This window comes from Vipera berus, assembly GCF_964194415.1.
Source record: "Vipera berus genome assembly, chromosome: 3".
In the NCBI taxonomy this organism is placed as follows: Eukaryota; Metazoa; Chordata; class Lepidosauria; order Squamata; family Viperidae; genus Vipera; species Vipera berus.
Window position 1 is genome coordinate 59003462 of NC_138204.1, and position 18906 is coordinate 59022367.

General features: G+C 38.4%; 1 protein-coding gene across 2 annotated transcripts; it reads left to right on the forward strand.

Annotated features, from left to right (window-relative positions):
* Positions 1-792: 792 nt before the first annotated feature.
* TSPAN1 (tetraspanin 1) lies at positions 793-18577 on the forward strand. 2 transcript variants are annotated; one of them, XM_081323670.1, is made up of 8 exons: positions 793-914; positions 2776-2840; positions 10109-10315; positions 11625-11699; positions 13468-13566; positions 14506-14652; positions 14936-15019; positions 17765-18577. In XM_081323670.1, the coding sequence occupies exons 2-8, from the start codon at positions 2784-2786 to the stop codon at positions 17816-17818; spliced, it is 723 nt and encodes a 240-aa protein (XP_081179796.1). In that variant the 5' UTR covers positions 793-914; positions 2776-2783; the 3' UTR covers positions 17819-18577. The 2 variants fall into 2 exon arrangements, with proteins under 2 accessions (XP_081179796.1, XP_081179797.1); XM_081323671.1 differs by lacking the exon at positions 793-914 and adding an exon at positions 1029-1250.
* The last annotated feature ends 329 nt before the right edge of the window (positions 18578-18906 follow it).

An 18906-nucleotide genomic window follows, 5' to 3' on the forward strand; every position in this document is an offset into this window, starting at 1 on the left:
CCAGCTTCATCCAGCCTATACTCCAAAATACCATTAATCGTCCTTCATGGGTGCAAGTCTTCTCCTTCTGGCCAACAGCAGCTATAATGTAACCCATACAAAAATCTTAGCTGCCAAGAGAATCCTTGGCTATTTGAGTTGTGATCCCAGGAGAAAGACAGAAGCCACCAAAATGGCTGCTGTACCATGTATCCTGTAAAGAGTAACACATGTCTACCTTCCTCCCACCCAAAATTTGTAAGAACTTTTTTTTTTGCCAAACATTTCTTTATTTTGCAATTGGTTTTCACATGAAGGGAACGTGCACATAGATTAAGCTGAGCTGAATGTTGTTTGATCCCTTGGAGTTTGGGGACTGGAAGCAGCAGTGTTATGACTGGATGTAAGATAGCAGCATTAGATGGCCAGCCGGACTGCACAAAACCAGTCCATCCTGCAAAGCTGCCTGGGTCTCTCCTATTATCTCTACTATTGGAAGGCAAGCAATATTGTGGCATCAGTTGTACCTTTTTCTGCATGTACAGAGACATGTCTACTTCCAACTACTTTGTCTCCAACTCTTTCATGCACAGTCTTGTATTATACACATAGACACAATTATTCAAACTACCTGTAAAGGTAAAAAAAAATTCACCTATAACCACAAGGGAGCAGTAAAGAATAAAGGAAATGGATCACTAGTCCTTTGGTGTTTCTTTTTTTAAAAAAAATGAAAAGGAAAGGAAAGAAAAGAAATACATTGCTGAGGTGTGGCCTTACTTAGCTCATACAGAGATTTGATTGGCTTGAAAAGGTGATTCTTCTAATAGGCTGAAACAATTTCTTCATATTACTTAAGAGTTGACTGCTTTGTCAAGTGTAAAGATAGTGAGACTTATTCAGGTTGATTTTGGAATTAGTTGGTGTCCTTACAGGTAAGTTCCCTGTGTGTTTATGAACTTATAACAAAGGATCTTTGTTGGTAAGCATTCTTGCGTATTTGAAAAAGAAGATTGTTGTGCATTGTTGTGCATAGCCTCAGTTTTCAATTTGACCTTAGTAAAAGGAAGTGAGGATTATTTAATGTTTGTTTCTTTAAAACAAAAGGAGTTGTCGGTTTTTAACTGCCTTTTGTTTGTGCTATTTACTCTTATATTGTTTATGGTTTCTGTTTTTAGTTTTATTATTGCTACGATATTAGTAAACCAGTTCTAAAAGTTTAAAACTCAGCTCTAGAATATCTTCTTTTTTTGAAACCAAGGCTACTGAAGGTAAGGATGTAGGGGCAACAGATCCTTTTTAGACTGATGCGGCCTGACGACTTTGTCACTTCCATTAATGTAACAGGAGATTCAGCTATTTAACTTGTGACAAAAGGTTGACATGATAGTTTTTTTAAAAAAATATGTTTTATTGATTTTTTTGCAATAACAATCTTTAGTGCTGAGTAAACCGCATGTTGTCTGGGTTCATATATTTGAAAAAAGCAATCAATAATAATTTCTAAAATTCCATGATCAATATATTAATTAATAGTATTACTTCCTTGATCTTCCCTTCTTCTAGTGTTATTCTTCTTTGAGGTTGACATGATAGTTGATCAGCAACTGAATATGAATCAAAAAAGCGTTGTTGCTGTTGGTGTAAAAAGTCAAATGTTGTTTTGGATTTTATAATTATAGTTTTTAGGTCATAGAAAAAATTGCTTGATTTGATTTGAATAGTTCTGTTTTATTTCTGTACTAGCCAGATGCTGCCTTGAGTACTGTACCAGTCAAACAAACTGGAACCGGTTCAAGGAAGGGCAGCGAGGATGATCAGGAGACTAGAAATTAAGTCCTAAAAACAGAGATTGATGGAATTGGAGAAATTTAGCCTTAAAATGAGAAGATACAGTTGATGCAATAGTATTTGAAAAAAGGCAAAACCTGCTCTTACGAATCCTAGAGTTAAGTTACTAGAAAAGTGATTCCAACTAAATATTGGAAGGGGGAAAAATTAACAATAAGAACAATTCAGCGAAGGTCAACAGGAGGCTAGATGAGAGTCTTTTGGGAATATTTTAATCTGGATTTCTGCAAGAAATGAGAACTCTTTTCAATTCTGATACTGCCAGTGCTGCCCTGGAACAATGGCATCAACTGCCTTCTGCTATGAAAGTCATTAGGTGAAGGAAAAAAGTCTGCTGGGTTTTTCTTGTTATTTCCCTTTAATTTATCATATCTTTCTAGTGCTCTACAGAATGTGATACTTCCCTCTAAATGGATTATTGGTCATAAGAGTGTCTAAAAATATTTTAATCTAGACGAGAGTTCCATGCGTTGGAGCTTAGCTTCTGTAATTTTGGTCAATGTGGCTCCAGTCAGAAGTGATGTGAATTAATGGGACACTGGCCTTTTAAGCCAACACGCATCCTTGCTTTTAGATAGGAGTGTCAAACTGCGGGCCAGATGCGTCATGGCGAAACCATGCCCACCCCATTGCCAGCAATGGAAAAAAGGTTGTGATACGTTGTGACTCATCACGTGACGTTGCGAGTTTGACACCCCTGTTTTAGCTCAAACCATAATTCTCTTACCCAAATATTGCCCAACAATCTCCATATTAATAATAAAATTCAGAATATGCTTTTAGCTTCAAAAAAAAAACCCTTTTGAACATCCCACAGAGACTTTGTAAATTGCCAAACCATAAATTGAAATGTGTGTCCACATTATTGAATATTGGTTGGGTTTAGTTCTCTAAAAGTTTCTTGACTGCTGTTTGTTAACTTCTTCATTATTTGTTTTTTTACAGCTATCAAAATGAGCTGCTTTACATTCCTGAAGGTCATGATGATTTTGTTTAACCTGGCCATATTTGTGAGTACTTACCTCTTTTTTCTGTAAATAAGCAGTGAGGTGCTTTGCATTCTTGCAATAGAATGAGTGGTTGGGAGAAACTTTTTCACCTTTTACTTCTGTGTCTGTATGTTTAATAGATATGAAACAAAACATATGTCAAGCTGAAACCCAAAGTCAAAGCAAATCTGAGTAAACATATTTAGAATTCTAATGAAGGATAGATTAGACCATCAAGTTTATTGTTCTCTATAAGAGCATATCAGGCAGGCATCAGTTAACATGTTTACTATTAACATGTTTATGGCAAGTTGTGTCTTTATCTTACAATTAATCTCTGGTGATCACATGCTGTAGTAATCTTTTCCAACATGATTCTACCAGTCAACTATGAAGAATTTAATAGCAACAAATGGAGCATGTGAAAAATCATTGGGTACAATATGGTAGGAGATGGTCACAACTACAATATAAGTATAATCCCTGGTTAGCAAATAGCAACTTTCTGGGGTGCAGGTTGGAGACAATCCTTGGGAAAGAACACATACACATATGGAAGGATCAGTGTCAAAATTTCTTCTCCCTGAGTCATGATTCTACTACTGTTTTGTCTACTTGGCTCATATGATCTGCTGGTCTTTTCATGCCTTAAAAACAGTAACTGTGAGAGGGACCTTGGAGTCCTAGTGGATCACTTGACTATGAGCCAGCAGTGTGCAGCAGCAGCCAAAAAAGCCAATACACTCCTGGGTTGTATAAACAGAGGCATAGAATCAAGATCATGAGGTATTAGTACCGCTTTATAAAACCCTAGTAAGACCACAGCTGGAATACTGCAGCCAGTTTTGGTCACCGTGTCACAAAAAAGATGTTGAGATTTTGGAAAAAAATCAGAGAAGAGCAACTAAGATGATCAAAGGCCTGGAGATCAAAGCTTACAAAGAACAGCTGTGGGGCTTGGGTTTGGCTAGTCTAAAGAAAAGAAGAAATAGGGGAGACATGATAGCAGTATTCCAGTACTTGAGGGGCTACCACAGAGAGGAGGGGGTCAAACTATTCTCCAAAGCACCAGAGGGCAGGACAAGAACCAATGGTTGTAAACTGATCAAAGAGAGAAGCAACCTGGAATTAAGGAGAAATGTCCTGACAGTGAGGACAATTAACCAGTAGAACAGCTTGCCCCTAGAAATTGTGGGCGCTTCATCACTGGAGATTTTTAAGAAGAGGCTAGAGAGTCACTTGTCTGAGATGGTATAGGTTCTCCTGCCTGAGCAGGGGGCTGGACTAGAAGACCTCCAAGGTCCCTTCCAGCTCTATTTTATTATATTATTTGTATGTTATGGATTCTAGTGACTTGCATCCTATATTCAGTGAAGTTGAGGTTTGCCTGCAAAGATTGGTTGTAGTTACGTCAGCTCACAGATTAAACTAATTCAAAATAACATGAAACAGTAATTTAATAGTATGGTTGGCTTGTCGGGAATTTTTTTTCTGTATCTCTGTTTTGTGCAGCCGCTATACCTGTAGAACAATTAGAAGTGGTGTTGTGTGGTTTTTAGGCTGTATTACAGGTAGTCCTTTTGAGGAAATATGCTTTTCTGCAAAGAAAGGCCAAGCCTCAAATTGACAATGGATAACTTGAGTGCAATTGTGGTTCAAGACAAAGGTAGTTATTAAAATCTATTCGTGTTTCTCGGACAAACTGAGTCAGTTTTATGGTTTCTGTGGGTGTGGCTTTGATGTCATACTTGTTCTGTAAATGTTATTTCAAAAAGCAGTGCAGCCGTCTTTCTCCATGCCTGGCTAATGTCCTCCAGGAAGTCTTGAATGTCAACTTGAACTGATACCTTTAGCATACACCTAGTTTGAAATCTTGAAGGAAGAGCTGTTGCTCATACAGCTCTTGCCAAACATCCTGTGGCTGTATTCAGAGTAAACTCTGTGAGGTGGCCCAGATATATACAGTGGAGACGGATGAGATCACAAAGACTATTAAGAACCATAACAAGGCTGTGCTATATTTAAGAGGACAGGAGTCACAAGAGACCTTCTTTGGAAGGAATTATATCCCATGTATGGGTGAAGGGTGATGTGTTTAAAGTTTTTCTTGGTTTTTTTACAGGGTCTTTTGAAGGGAGGGGCAGTTAGAAACATTATTGAGCTATTTTTAGTATCTACATCAGAGCGATCTTGCTTCAGATGGTGAAGTATTGAGCCTCAAAGGGTACCACTGGTTGGTTTTTTTTAGTAGTAGTAAAAAAGATTTCGGGAGAGGGGGGCGGAGGGTGGAATCATATGTGGTAGTTGATTACTGGTTTCATAAATTGCATTACACCCAAACCATACCAATCATATGAAAGCATAGCTCAATAACTGGAGCACCACTTGAACACCATCGGCAATGACAAATTCAACATCAGTCAATTGCAAAAGGTGGCTTTACTCAGAACAGTTTACATCCTGCAACGATATCTGTAACATCATCAAACATCCACATCTGCCTATCCCAGTTCCTTGGAAAGGACTTGATGGGTAGACAAAAAGATCAAATCCAGTCTGTGCAACAAACCATAATAATTTAATAAACCTGTATGCTGCCCTACTTTAAATAACTTTTGAGTGTCTCACAACAATCTAACAATAAAGTACAATAAAACCAATAAAACACAAAAAATACAGATAAAATATGTGGCTTGTAAATTGTGGTTTCGGATTTAGTGTTATGTATGAACAGGTCATTATGACTTGGTTAATAACTATAGTTAAACAAGCTAAGTTTTTTTTGTGCTATACACCCTATGGAGTAAAGGACAGACTATTAGACTCTGTCTTGGTTCAAACTGGATCTCTCCTTTTACTTACTATGATCAGTTGGCTTGACTAAATCTGTTGAATCAAAGTGCTCCTTTGGAAATGTGATATATATGCAACTGTGATATATATGCAACATCTTGCATATGCAGTGCAACATATTTGCATTTTTTGTAGATGCCTGCCCTTAGGCTCTTATTCTGTGATGTTATTCAAAATGTGGCACTCATTTTGTGCCCCTCCTCTCCCCAGTAACTCCCTCTCTCTGTGTCTCTCTTCCCTGTTTTTTTATCTGTGCAATCTGTGGGCCTAAAGCAGGGGTCTTCAAACTTGGCCCTTTTATGACTTGTGGACTTCAACTCCCAGAATTCCTCAGCCAGGCACACTAGCTGAGGAATTCTGGGAGTTGAAGTCCACAAGTCATAAAAGTTTGAAGACTTCTGGCCTAAAGCCTAGTTCTACTTTTATATGTTCTGAAACAGTTAAATTAGACCTCTGACTTTTAGTGATCTGCCTTTTGGGGAGGAAGCTAGAGAGAAAAGTGTCAGGAACAAAAGGAATGAAGAGAAAATACACTGAAAAGCGAGAAGAAAGATAATGTCAGAAAGAGGCTTCACCACTTTTATTTCATCCCACCTCAGATTGTCATGCAGTCCCCTAAAAGAGATTTGCTGGTTTGTGTGTGTGGGGAAATGTAACTACAGTCTGCTTCATGTACACCCTATGTTCATTACACAAAAAGCAGCCTCCAAAATATAAAATAACATTAATCTACAATGCAGGGTTGCAGTCAAATTCTCCTTAGAAAAATTAGGATCACTGGAATTATTTACATTTTTAAAAAAAAATAAAATAAAGGTCAGTTCCTTGAAATAGGGCTTTTATAAGGATGAAGGCGTAAAGTCCCAGAGAAACAAAAATGACACTTTAAAAATGTTAATTTAGAACAATAGTGGACACTTTCTGTTTTGTCCCTTGTTTTTAGGAAGGTGTTAATACTGCCTGATCAACTCTCCTAAAATCCTGGATTTGTGAATTATTTTTATAAGGCAATGCTCACTTCTTTCCCACAGAAGCTGTGTGTACAACCCTTTCAGCAATTAGTGTATTAGCTCATGCTGTTTATTAAATGACAATTCTGAGAGGTCAAATGAATCTGGCTGAAACTTTTGTTAGTAACTTGGATTCAGATTCTCTAAATCTGTTCTACAAATTTGGGAAGAAACTTCTCATCCCAGAGACCTCATGTGTTCAGCCTGGCACCAATATTTAGATATGGGTTGTGGCTGCCTTGTCCTTTTGTTTGAAAGCAAATAAAACTGGCACCTGTGTTCAAGGACAATTGCTTTGACCTCTTTAGGAATGTTTGTGAATTATGTTACAGGCATTGTTCACTTAAAAAGGAATATTTACGGGGTTGAAATGTTTGGTGGCTTCTGATAACACCTCCTTGTTTAAATAAAGGCTGGGAGATTTGCAACAATTCTTCCTGTGTGCTAATACAATAGAATCACAGTCCCAAATATGTTTTTTCAAAGGGCAACTGGATGTTCTTTGTTTTTCCTTTTTCCTTGAAGATGTTTTGCTTCTCATCCAAGAAGCTTCTTCAGTTTTGACTGAATGGTGGAGAATGGAAGGATTTATATTCCTTGCAGTCATCTTGTTGTTAGCAGCCTCTCTGACAGTCGTTGAGGCCACTTGGAAATTTATCTGTGCCCTCAGGGTCACCTGAATAGTATAAATGGGTATGGAAACTTCTTGGAACTGCTGATAACTGTGTTGTAAACAAGAGACAGATGGTGTTGTATTCCCCCTCCCCCATTGAGAGAGGGCTGATCAGTTTCAATGTAGATGGCCTCTTTGACCCATCTTTCAAACCAGTGGTCCTCTCTGTCCACAATGTGGACTTTGCTGTCTTCAAAAGTATGACTTTGTCTTTCAAAAGCAGATGGACAGCTGAATCTTGTCCTGATGGGATTGTTCTCTGTTGTGCCATGCATCCGTGGTTGTTTTGTTTCTCTAATGTACATGTACATTGTCTCACCACATTGTACTGCATATATTATATGGCTCAGGACAACCATGACCTGGATGACTGAGAATCTCCATAGACAATAACATCACAGCTTGTTGAATGCAAAGGACTATAAAATTACCTGGGGGAGAAATAGATTGATCAGGATCATAGGAAGATGGAGTTTCTACGTATTTTAGGACAATGCAGAAGATTAAGAGTTGGCATTATATCAGTTGCAACTTCATCTTTTGTACAACGGTTAAATCTATACAACTTCCTTAAATAGAAATGAATTTAATGTAATCATACAGGACTGATGATATTTAGTGCTGTACTAAATATGTTAACTACGTTAACGCACATGTGTTTGAATCCTAATTATTTTTTGATAGAATCACAAATAGGGAAGTATCTCAAGTTTGTAGGAAATGGAAATAAATCAGGATTCCAGACTAGGTCATGATAAACCTAGCTTATTTTCAAATTTAATGAATTTTATCTTTTAACTTTTTAAACACTTTTAAAAACTAATTTACTTTTTATAACTAGAGGATATAAATGTGATGCTTTAAAAAGCTGCCCAGGAAATATTGCAAAATGTTTTAAAGAATTTTTTTTTAGCTCTCATAAGGATTATGTCAAAATGCAGCCTAGAATGTAGGTGTGAAGTTGTGGGGCTGTGATTATAGCTAGATACAATTTTAATTCAATGGTGTATGTGGGGACTAGACTGTAAGATCAGTTGCTAAAAATATTTGATGGATCCCAGGAGGCAAGCCTTCTCTGCTATGGTGCCCACCTTATGGAACTTTCTCCCTTCCAGAAATCAGGTTAGCTCCATCCGTATTAACATTCTGGAAGTTCCTCAAGATCTAGTTATGCCGCTAGGCTTGGGGATCCCAGGAGCCTTGGTGGAGCAGTGGGCTAATGCCTCCTTAAGTAACACCAGCTGCCTGCAATTAGTGCAGGTTCGAGTCCCACCAGGCTCAAGGTTGACTCAGCCTTCCATCCTTCCCAGGTAGGTAAAATGAGGACCCAGATTGTTGGGGGCAATAAGCTGACTGTGTAAAAATGCCGCTTGGGGCTCCCCGAAAGCCCTAATAAGCAGGCATATACATAGAATGAAGGCTATTGCTAAGCACATTTGATTTGTGCTTAAATAGTAAGCCGCCCTGAGTCTTCGGAGAAGGGTGGGATATAAATGTGATTAAAATAAAAAAATAAAAATAATAATAAATAAAATTCATAATACAGGTAGTTCTCAATTTACGACCACAACTGAGCCCATTTGTTTTCTTGCTAAGTAAAACAATTGTTAAGTGAATTTTATGACCTTTCTTGCCACTGCAGTTAAGTTAGTATTACAGTCATTAAGTGAATTTGGCTTCCCCATTGACTTTACTTGTCAGTAGGTTGCCAAAGGGGATCACATGACTCCAGGACATTGCAACCATCATAAATATGATTTAGTTGCTGAGCATCTGATTTTTGATCATGTGGCCATGGGGACGCTGCAACAGTCATAAGTGTGGAAAACAGTTCTAAGTCATTTTTTTCAGTACTGTTATAACTTCAAATGGTCACTAAATGAACTGTTGCAAGTTGAGGACTACCTATACTTTAAGATCACTCCATTATCAATACAGTATTGATATATCATTATCATGATATATCATTATCATCAATATATCATTCTATCTTATGGTTTCTATATTTAAATTTTTATTGATTTTTTAAAAAAATAATAATGATTGCTTTATTGATTGTTGTATGCCACCCAGAGTTGCTCCTGGGAAAATGAGCATCCATATAAATCAGATAAATAAATACAATGCATAGTTTTACGACTATGGTGATATTTAAGATGATATTTTGGCTTGCCATCGTATCTTTCTCATATTGCCGTTTGTCATATGAGAAATTCCTAATCAGAAACAGTTATTTCTGGTGAATAATACTTATTCTTGCTGAAATCACTCTACTGGTTACATGCAGTGATTAGCAGGAACTTGAGAAAGGTGTTTATTTTTTTAATCCCATTTATATCCTACCCTTCTCCGAAGACTCAGGGCGGCTTACAATCTAAGCACAATCAATGTGCTTAGCAATAGCCTTCATTCTATGTATATGCCTGCTTATTAGGGCTTTCGCCCCCCCCCAAGCAGCATTATTACAAAGTCAGCTTATTGCCCCCAACAATCTGGGTCCTCATTTTACCTACCTCGGAAGGATGGAAGGCTGAGTCAACCTTTGACTGTAGATTTGCTGCAGGTGGGGAACTGAAGCCTCCAAGCACTTGTCTGAAGACCAGAGAGTAAGGTCATGTGAAGTCTTATCAATATGGTGAATCACATGTGATACATGCATAGCTAAAGGATAACAGTTCTGCATATACGGATGTGCATGTACGCCTCTGCTATCTTCACTTGAAAATATATTTCTTTCTTTGTTTTTTGTCTAGCTTGGTGGAGCAACGCTGCTGGGCATCGGGATCTGGGTTGCTGTTGACAGTAAATCCTTCCTCAGTATATTTGGTGCTATATCCGCCAGTGTCCTCCAATTCGTGCATGTTGGTTACCTCCTCATTGCCATTGGAGCTGTTCTGTTCCTGCTGGGTTTCCTAGGATGCTGTGGAGCTCAGAAAGAGAGCAAGTGCCTTCTGCTCACGGTAAATTCTGCAAAGCATTTTCATTGTTTGCTGCATAAAAGTGTTTATTGGTACTAAAGCATGATAAAGGCATTGTTGAAAGCTATTCACTGAGGTCAAGTTGTTTTTTTTAAGGAAGGGATCCAAAGTCATTAATTCAGATATATTAAGGATAGAATTTCTACTTTTTTGGATAGTAATAAGTTGTTGTTGTTGTTGTTTTTTTAAAAAAACTTTCATTTCTTGATTTCCTAATTTTTATATAAATAACAATATTTTTGAATACAGTGTTTCCTTATTTGTGATTATGTTTTGGTGTCATAAAACTAAGTTATTTAATTTTTTACAAGTGCACATTCCAGCTATTGCTGGTAAATGCTGATTTCTATTTCCCTGTTAGATAACTTAACAAGGAAATAAGGTCTGGTTCAAACAACATACTAAATCATAAGTGTTTTGCCAAGTGTCAGGGCAGTGATCAGTTGCCCAGGCAATTGGTTGTTTAAGACTCAGAGACAATGAACACCCGAGTAAATAAAGGGATTTTAAGCCTGATTATTAACTCAAGCAAACAGATTTAAAAGCATAACACAAAAAGCATACATAGCAAGCAAGATTATAGCCAAATCTCTCAGAGGCTATCAGGAGCTCTTGAATAACAACATCAGTTTTGTGCAGAACATCTCAATAAGCAACAACTCCAAGGTTTTGTTTATCAAAACCTGACACCATGACTTCAAGGCTCTGCTATGGTCAGGACACTACAAAATATGACCTTTGTTGGGTGGTAAATGACTCTGGGGTGGGAATGAAGAGTCTGAGACTTTCACAGCAAGAAAAGCTTTGAAGCTACATTAAGATTCCCACCTCCTTTCTGCTTTGTTTAGTAAACAAGAGCAACCCCCCCACACACAAGCAGCTTAGCTCAGAATGAGCTCTAAAGAATTTTATTAATATGAAGGAGAAATCAAAATTATGTTACTAAACTCATTAAAATAACAATGGTCTTTCACACTTGCCACCACCACAACAATTTGGGCTGATAAAAAGTTCTTCTGAAAAATCTAGGAAATCCAAACAAGAAGATGCGGTGAAAGTAAAAGAAAGAATATGAAGAGGGAGCTTGAGTTTCATATGAGAAACCCCATATGAAGTGGGCTAGTTCCCATTAAAATCTGCTCTTAACAATCTTTCAGACTGAGAAAGCTCCTTATAGGCAGCTACCCTTTCAAAGATGGAACACACTTGGCCAAGAGCATCCAATGGTTCATTTTTGTATCCATACTTTGTAGAATAATCAAACTTATTACTGTATTATCCCTCTCCCTAGTTCTTCACCATTATCCTGATCATCTTCATAATTGAAGTTGCTGGTGCAGTGGTAGCTTTGGTCTACACATCACTCGTAAGTATTATGGAGTAGAAGAGATAAGTTACCAGTAGTTTGTGGAGAGTGATTTCAGGATCTCAGATAAATACTGATATTCTGCTTAGTGTATCCTAAATGTTAGATTACCAATGAGGTTAAGGTACCTTACTTCTTAGCTTTTGTGTAATAATGGTCTGCCCTTGCTAAGGAGACATGTGCACAACTTAAGCATGATTTTTTTTTCCAAAGTTTTTTTTTTATATCATACATCTGCTTCATGCACAAAGACCCAGTGAGACATGACTGCACTGGTTCATGTGCTCAGGAATAAAAACGGAAAGTTGCCTGCGCTGATGTCCATATCATAAGAAAAGAGGGACATCTCACTTTCTCTTAGTAATCTTCTCTCAGCCTGATTCCTGATCCAAGCTTTGTATATAGGTATATGGCAGGGGTCTTCAAACTTGGCCCTTTTATGACTCGTGGACTTCAACTCCCAGAATTCCTCAGCCAGCATGCATGGCTGAGGAACTCTGTGAGTTGAAGTCCACGAGTCATAAAAGGACCGAGTTTGAAGACTCCTAGTATATGGGGATGGTGAGAAAGAAAGTTTATTAAATCCAGTGGGGCACAAGCAAGATTGTGTTGCATAATTTGAACAAGTGTCTCCTCGGCATTGTAAAAGATATTTAGTATTATGTATCCAGATAGCAATTCTTGAGAAATGTTCTACATAGCCTATCTGTGTAGAGAAGGATAACTGTTCTCTGTTGACAAAGCACTGAATTGTGATTTGTTCTTTACCTTCTTTTTAAAAAAAATTAAAAGTGTCTTGCTTTATTGCCCTTTTTTGGCAATCACTTGACTTGAATTCTTTGCTGTAGAACTACATCTTTGTAAGTCCAGGCACTCTGGGATGCCTAAGGGATTATGAGTAGTCTTCATTTCTTCAGTGCCTGCTGCATTCTTCTGTGATGTTAAGAGGAGATTGAATTGATAAAAAAGTGACATACATATGAATGGAAGCTCAACACTGAATGACAAAATGACATAGAGATGAATGGAACCACCTCAAGAAGCTCATCACTGAATGACAATAGTGCAGAGAAAATAGATGTTTCCAGGTGTCTCAGAACTTTGGCTTTTATTGGCAGGAGACAGCTAGGCAACCTGAGGCCCATTACCCCCAGTGCAACCATGGTTAATTTCCTTGACACCTGTCAGGCTTTCCGAGTACTTGGCATTAATGTTAAAATATGTTTTCACCGAAACAGAATAACTGAGGCAGGTATACTGCAACGTCTCCACATTTAACATCATTTAAAACAAAAAACAACAAATTATTTATAAATCCAAATAACAAATAAATAATAATAAACCAAAACAAACCCCATACCACTACCTCTGGCTGGTTCCCACAGAGACTCAATAAATATTTTTAGAAAATAAAATTGGTGGTGAATGGCTGCATATTTTGTGTCTGTTGATGCCCAAGATAAGCAAAGATGCTAGAATGCCTCAAAAAGGTTGGTGGGGAGCTATCTCACCATGTGAATACCCATTATCATGGAAGACATTATGTGACAGTACCAATGATATTTTCCCCTAATTCCAAATGTGTGTAGCAGTCCATAAAGGCCATCTATTCCTACACAATGTATCTACAGAAGGTGAAGTAGGGGGAAGTAGGATATTAATAATTCCACAGATGGTACGATAAAAGAATGGCCTTGCATCTTTAATTATAAGGAAAGCTTATTTATATATTCTCATATGTTTTGTATAATTCCTTTCTTCTTTTCAGGCAGAGACTCTATTGCAAGCAACAGTGGCAAAATTACTAAAAGATGACTACGGGAAACCTAACCCACTTACTGAAGCATGGAATGTTACAATGACTGAAGTAAGTTGGTATTCCAGTCTCTATTGTTGGAAGAAAAGTCTTCATCGTGGTTCAGTCCAAGCTGGGAACAAACATGGTGACTGCTTTAGGAAGAGGGTTGTAGTTTATTGAAAAGGAAGATGGCTGGCAGAAAAGAGGGCTGAACACATGTAGGGAGTGGGTTTTTATACCCTCTGGAGCCTTTTGTTTGGAGCTGCTTCCTGTTCCTGTTTGAGGCTATTTCCTGTGTCATGTGTTCTGAGCTGAGTCTGGGTTTGCCCTTCTGGTATTCTGATGGTGATGGGTTACTCCTATTATGTCCAAAGGTCATATCCTGCTTCCCTGGGGCTGGGGTATGTAGATTTTAGGTGTCTTTGTCTTCTTAATCTCCTAGCTCCCTGAATTTACATCTGCATCTCTATAAAGCTGGTCCCTGCTTGGGGGAGGGAGACCTGGAGCTATTAAGAAAACTGGGCATGCTTTCCTGCCTCTTCAAGATCCTTTGAGGAAATATATTTTCCTGCCCTTTTAATATTTCCTTCTCTGGGGGGCTGACTTCCCACACTATATTATATGCAAGATTTTTATGAGAAAATGCAGAAGCATCCCTTAGGCTTAAGCAGAAACGATGTTGCTTTTTTACAGCTGCCCGTCAGTTTTGCCTCAAAGTTGAGAGATTGTCTTCATCCCAGTACCTTAATAGCTGTGTCATATTTTATTGATGGTCATCTTAATGCTTCTAATGTTTGCTTATAAACAGAAAGACACTGATATAAAAGAAAAGGTAGTTACAGTGGGATTCTTAGCAGGTAAGGAATTTTTATTGAAGACTGTATGGTTAAATAGAATAAATAAATAACAGAATAACCGCATTGGAAGGGACTTTGGAGTTCTTTTGTCTAGTCCAACCCCCTGGGAGTGAATGTGAACTCTAATCTTAATATATGTTTTTCTCCTTAGCTGAACTGCTGTGGTTTATCAAATTACACAGACTTTAGTGACTCCTATTTCTACAAGAAAGAAAAACATTATCCAATGCAATGCTGCAACTCTTCCATCTCTGCCACTGCCTGCAGTGAAACTGTAGCTGGATCCATGATGGTGAAGGTATGAAAACATACCTATTCTGGAGAAAAGTGGGCCGGAGCTTTCAGTGGAGTGACCTTTAATGATCTAGCACCCAGATTCTATATTTGGCATTTTTTACAGTGTTTTAAAAATTTGGATCTAAAAAAAAGGTTCAGGACTTCACTCTTCTACAAAGAACTGTGAGGAGTGAGCACCAGCCAAATTCAATGGCACCTTTGAACTCTTTCCAGGCACATGGGAATTTTTAGAGATAACTAATTCATTTTTAATTTATCTGAAATTTTGTGTGTTTTAATTCCAGGGCTGCTTCTCTCAGATGCTGTCTGAAATTCGCAAGAATGCAGCTGTAGTGGGTGGAGTTGCAGCTGGAATTGGGGCCTTAGAGGTATGTTGAATGAACTCTGTAAGAACCCACCTGGGATTTCATTGATGTGCCTTTTCTTTAATGAGATCCTCTCATATAAATACACCCAGTGATAGCATGCATCCATGGGTGTCTTCAGGTGGAGTCGGAAAGGTCAAGATGGCAGCCATGAGCAGGACATATAAAAAGAGACAAGGATTTGAGCATGTGTTGTATCTTCCCTGCTGATGCTCTTGTACGCACAGATACAAGACAGGTTGCATGCAGTGGCTCTTTCAGTCCTCAGAGTTTACCACCTAAGAAAGATAGATATTTGGGTCTGAAAGAACTACTACTACTACTACTACTACTAGTAGTAGTAGTAGTAGTAAACTGTATTATCTTTAAATATTCTAGTTTAAATTCTGCTATGTGGGAAATAGGTAACCAGTGCTTTCTAGTTATTAAGGTCTAGATTTTACACTAATGCTGATAGGATGTATGGGAATTGTAGTTCAAAGAATATCAAGTGTCCTACTCTGCCATGTGCTATTAAAAGGTAATAATGAAGAATTATGTTCACTCTAACATTCTAAATAAATGATTATTACTTAGGTTTCACACTGTTAAACATACCAAGTAGGCAACTTGTACAATAAGTACAAACAAACTGTACTACAGGTAGTCCTCAACTTACAACAGTTCATTTAGTGACCGTATGAAGTTACAATAGCACTGAAAAAAGTGACTTATGACCTTTTTTACATGTACGACCATTGCAGCATCTCCACGGTCACATGATCAAAATCCAGATGCTTGAGAGCTGGTTCATATTTAAGGTGGCTGCAGTGTCCCAGCATCATGTGATCCCTTTATACGACCTTCTGACAAGCACAATCAAGATTCATTTGATTCATGTTAAGATTCACTTAATAACTGTGTTACTAACGAATGAATGAATGAACCTTTATTGTCAAAGTACAACCATGTATACATTGGCTGAGCCTCCCTTCATGCCCCCCCCAACTTACAGTGACACAAACCCTCCATCTTATTACACCATGTGAGCTAATTGCACAACACACCGGCCTCGCAAGTCAATCATGCATAAAGTTTATAAAATTATTTCCCGTTAAAAAGCCTAACAGCCCATGGAGAAAAGCTGTTCTTCAGCCTGTTGGTATGGCTGGCTATACTCCTATATCTCCTACCTGATGGTAGGAGAGTAAAGAGATACCATCCAGGGTGTTAGTCATCCCTTTCAATTTTCCTCACTCTTCCAAGGCAGCAAGCCCTGGCGATGTCATCCAGTGGTGTCAGGGGACAGCCCACAATGTCTTGTGCTGTGCTCACCACCCTCTGTAATGCTTTCCTATCCGCGGTTGTCAGACCAGCATACCAAACCACAATACCATACGAGAGGACGCTCTCTATAGTAGACCGGTAAAAGCGGGTCATTAGCCGTTGTTCTACCCTGTTCTTCTGCAAGACCCTGAGAAAGTGAAGCCTCTGTTGGGCCTTTCTGGCCACCTGGGTTGTATTAACTTTCCAGGTCAGATCTTCGCAGAGGTAGACTCCCAGAAATTTAAAGGAGGAAACTCTCTCCACACAGTCCTCCCTGATGTAAAGTGGGGCAGGTTCCTCCTTTTTCCTCTGGAAGTCTAGCACCATCTCTTTCATCTTGCCGATGTTCAGGTGCAAGTTGTTGTTGCAACACCATATGGATAGTTTTTGAACCTCCCCCCTGTACGCTGTCTCATCCCCACCTGTAATAAGACCCACTATGATAGTATCATCTGCGAACTTAATTATCGCAGTGGATGGGTCGGATGATACACAGTCATATGTGTACAATGAGTACAGGTAGGGGCTAAGCACGCAGCCCTGTGGCAAGCTGGTGCAAAGCTTCAGGGGGGTGGATAAAGCAGACCCGACCCTCACTGTTTGTAACTGGTCCCTGAGAAAGTCTTGAATCCAATCACAGATGGAGGGAGAAAATTTCAAGTCAGTCAGCTTTTTGATGAGAGTGCTCGGCAAAATGGTGTTGAAACGACTGCAGTGATTCATTTAATAATTGTGGCAAGAAAGGTCGTAAAATGGGGCAAAACTCCTTTAAAAAAATGTCTCACTTAGCAACATAAATTGTGGGCTCAATTCTAGTCGTACGTCAAGGACCACCTGCACTGAAAAGCAACCAATCTCCCTTTTCCCTTGCAGGAGAGGCTGCCTTAGCATAGGTATGCTGATGGGAAAATAATCCAAGAATTTGGCAGCTATTCCTGCTTTCTATGGTAGACTTGGCCTTCAGTGACTGCATAATGCTAAATCTTGATGCTTTTTAACATTGCAAACTGGGCTGACATAGTTCAAACGTAGAGTTAAGCCATAGTTGGCTGTTTTGTAAATCATATTAAACCACAAAATAACCAAATCCTACATAGCCTAGAACAGGGGTCCCCAACCTTGGCAACTTTAAGACCTGTGGACTTCAACTCCCAGAATTCCCCAGCCAGTCATGCTGGCTGGGGAATTCTGGGAATTGAAGTCCACAGGTCTTAAAGTTACCAAGGTTGGGGACCCCCTGGCCTAGAAAGTAGCAATAGCTAGGGAGGCTCCCGTGTGTCTGTTGCAGGGTGGTGTTTTGGTGATTAATTTTTAATTTTATAACGGAGCTAGATCTTATTTAAAATATTACTACTTCTTCGCGAAGATAACGGGAACTGTTGTCTTCTGTGCTAACGGAAAGAGTATAAAACTCTCTTTTTATCTCATTTCTTTCTTTCTCAGATTGGAGCAATGGTGGTGGCAATGTACCTTTATTGCGAAATGGATGAAAAGTGACCAGGATAGAATTACCTTCCCACAAGCCAAGCCTATGACTCAACACTTTCTTAACCTGTATCTACAACAATTAAACATTTCATGGGCCTGAAGTCTGAATGTATAATTAACCAATTGACTCTATCCAGATGGAATCTTTAGCATGTACATAAATGAAATTGTGAAAAGTAGTGTGATAGGAAAACTGTATTAACATAAAGGCCCTTTGTACTGAAAGCTGGAAATGGTAAAAGACAAAATTAAACCTGGAAACGTTTCTGCCTTCTAAAAATGGCCTTTTCCAATATATGTAGTGTGAAGTTTTCTGCTAGCTTTGATATTGGTCACCCTGGGTTGTAGAAAATCTCTCTTAAGAATAAATGATCCAGAATGGAACAATTTGTTTGAAAAGTTCAGGATTAATTGAAATACCCATGTATTATCAATGGGGAATCAAGATTGTTTTTGTTCTTGACATAAATTAATAGATGGGCAATTGTTGTATACTGCTGGGGAAAAACATGGCTGTAAAAATTGATAGGAAAGAGAATGACTTTCTTTGAGGACTTGGAACCCTTTTGGCTTTCTGTTCCCCAGCATTGGTGGTATGCAACTTGCTAAGGACTGAAAAGGGTGTCTGATTGAGCTGGCTGTGCGTGAAAGGAGTTCTCTGTACCTGATTCTATTGTAAATGATGTAGTCCTCTATTTTTTTTATTCTGTGTGAATACAATTTAATTTATACTAATATAACTACAGAATCATATTATTTGCACCTGGATTGGACTATTGTAATAAAATGCAATTTTTAATTACATCTCGTGGAACTGGATATCTTGCAGCAAAGAGCCCCAATAGAAATAGGCAAGACTAGGTATAACTGTATGGGCATTTGGCTTATATGCCCTTTAGATTATTTGCATTCTGATACTTGTGAATATTCCAGCTGATGGATAAAAGCCAAGTGTGAATAGCTAGCTCTGTAGATAAAATCATCCTTTGCTGAGAGAATAATAGTTCTCTGAGGATGCCACAAACTGGAACTGATTTTATTTTTGGCAAGGTTTCCTAACTTCAAGACTGAGTAATAGTAAAATGAGAATTTCAGTA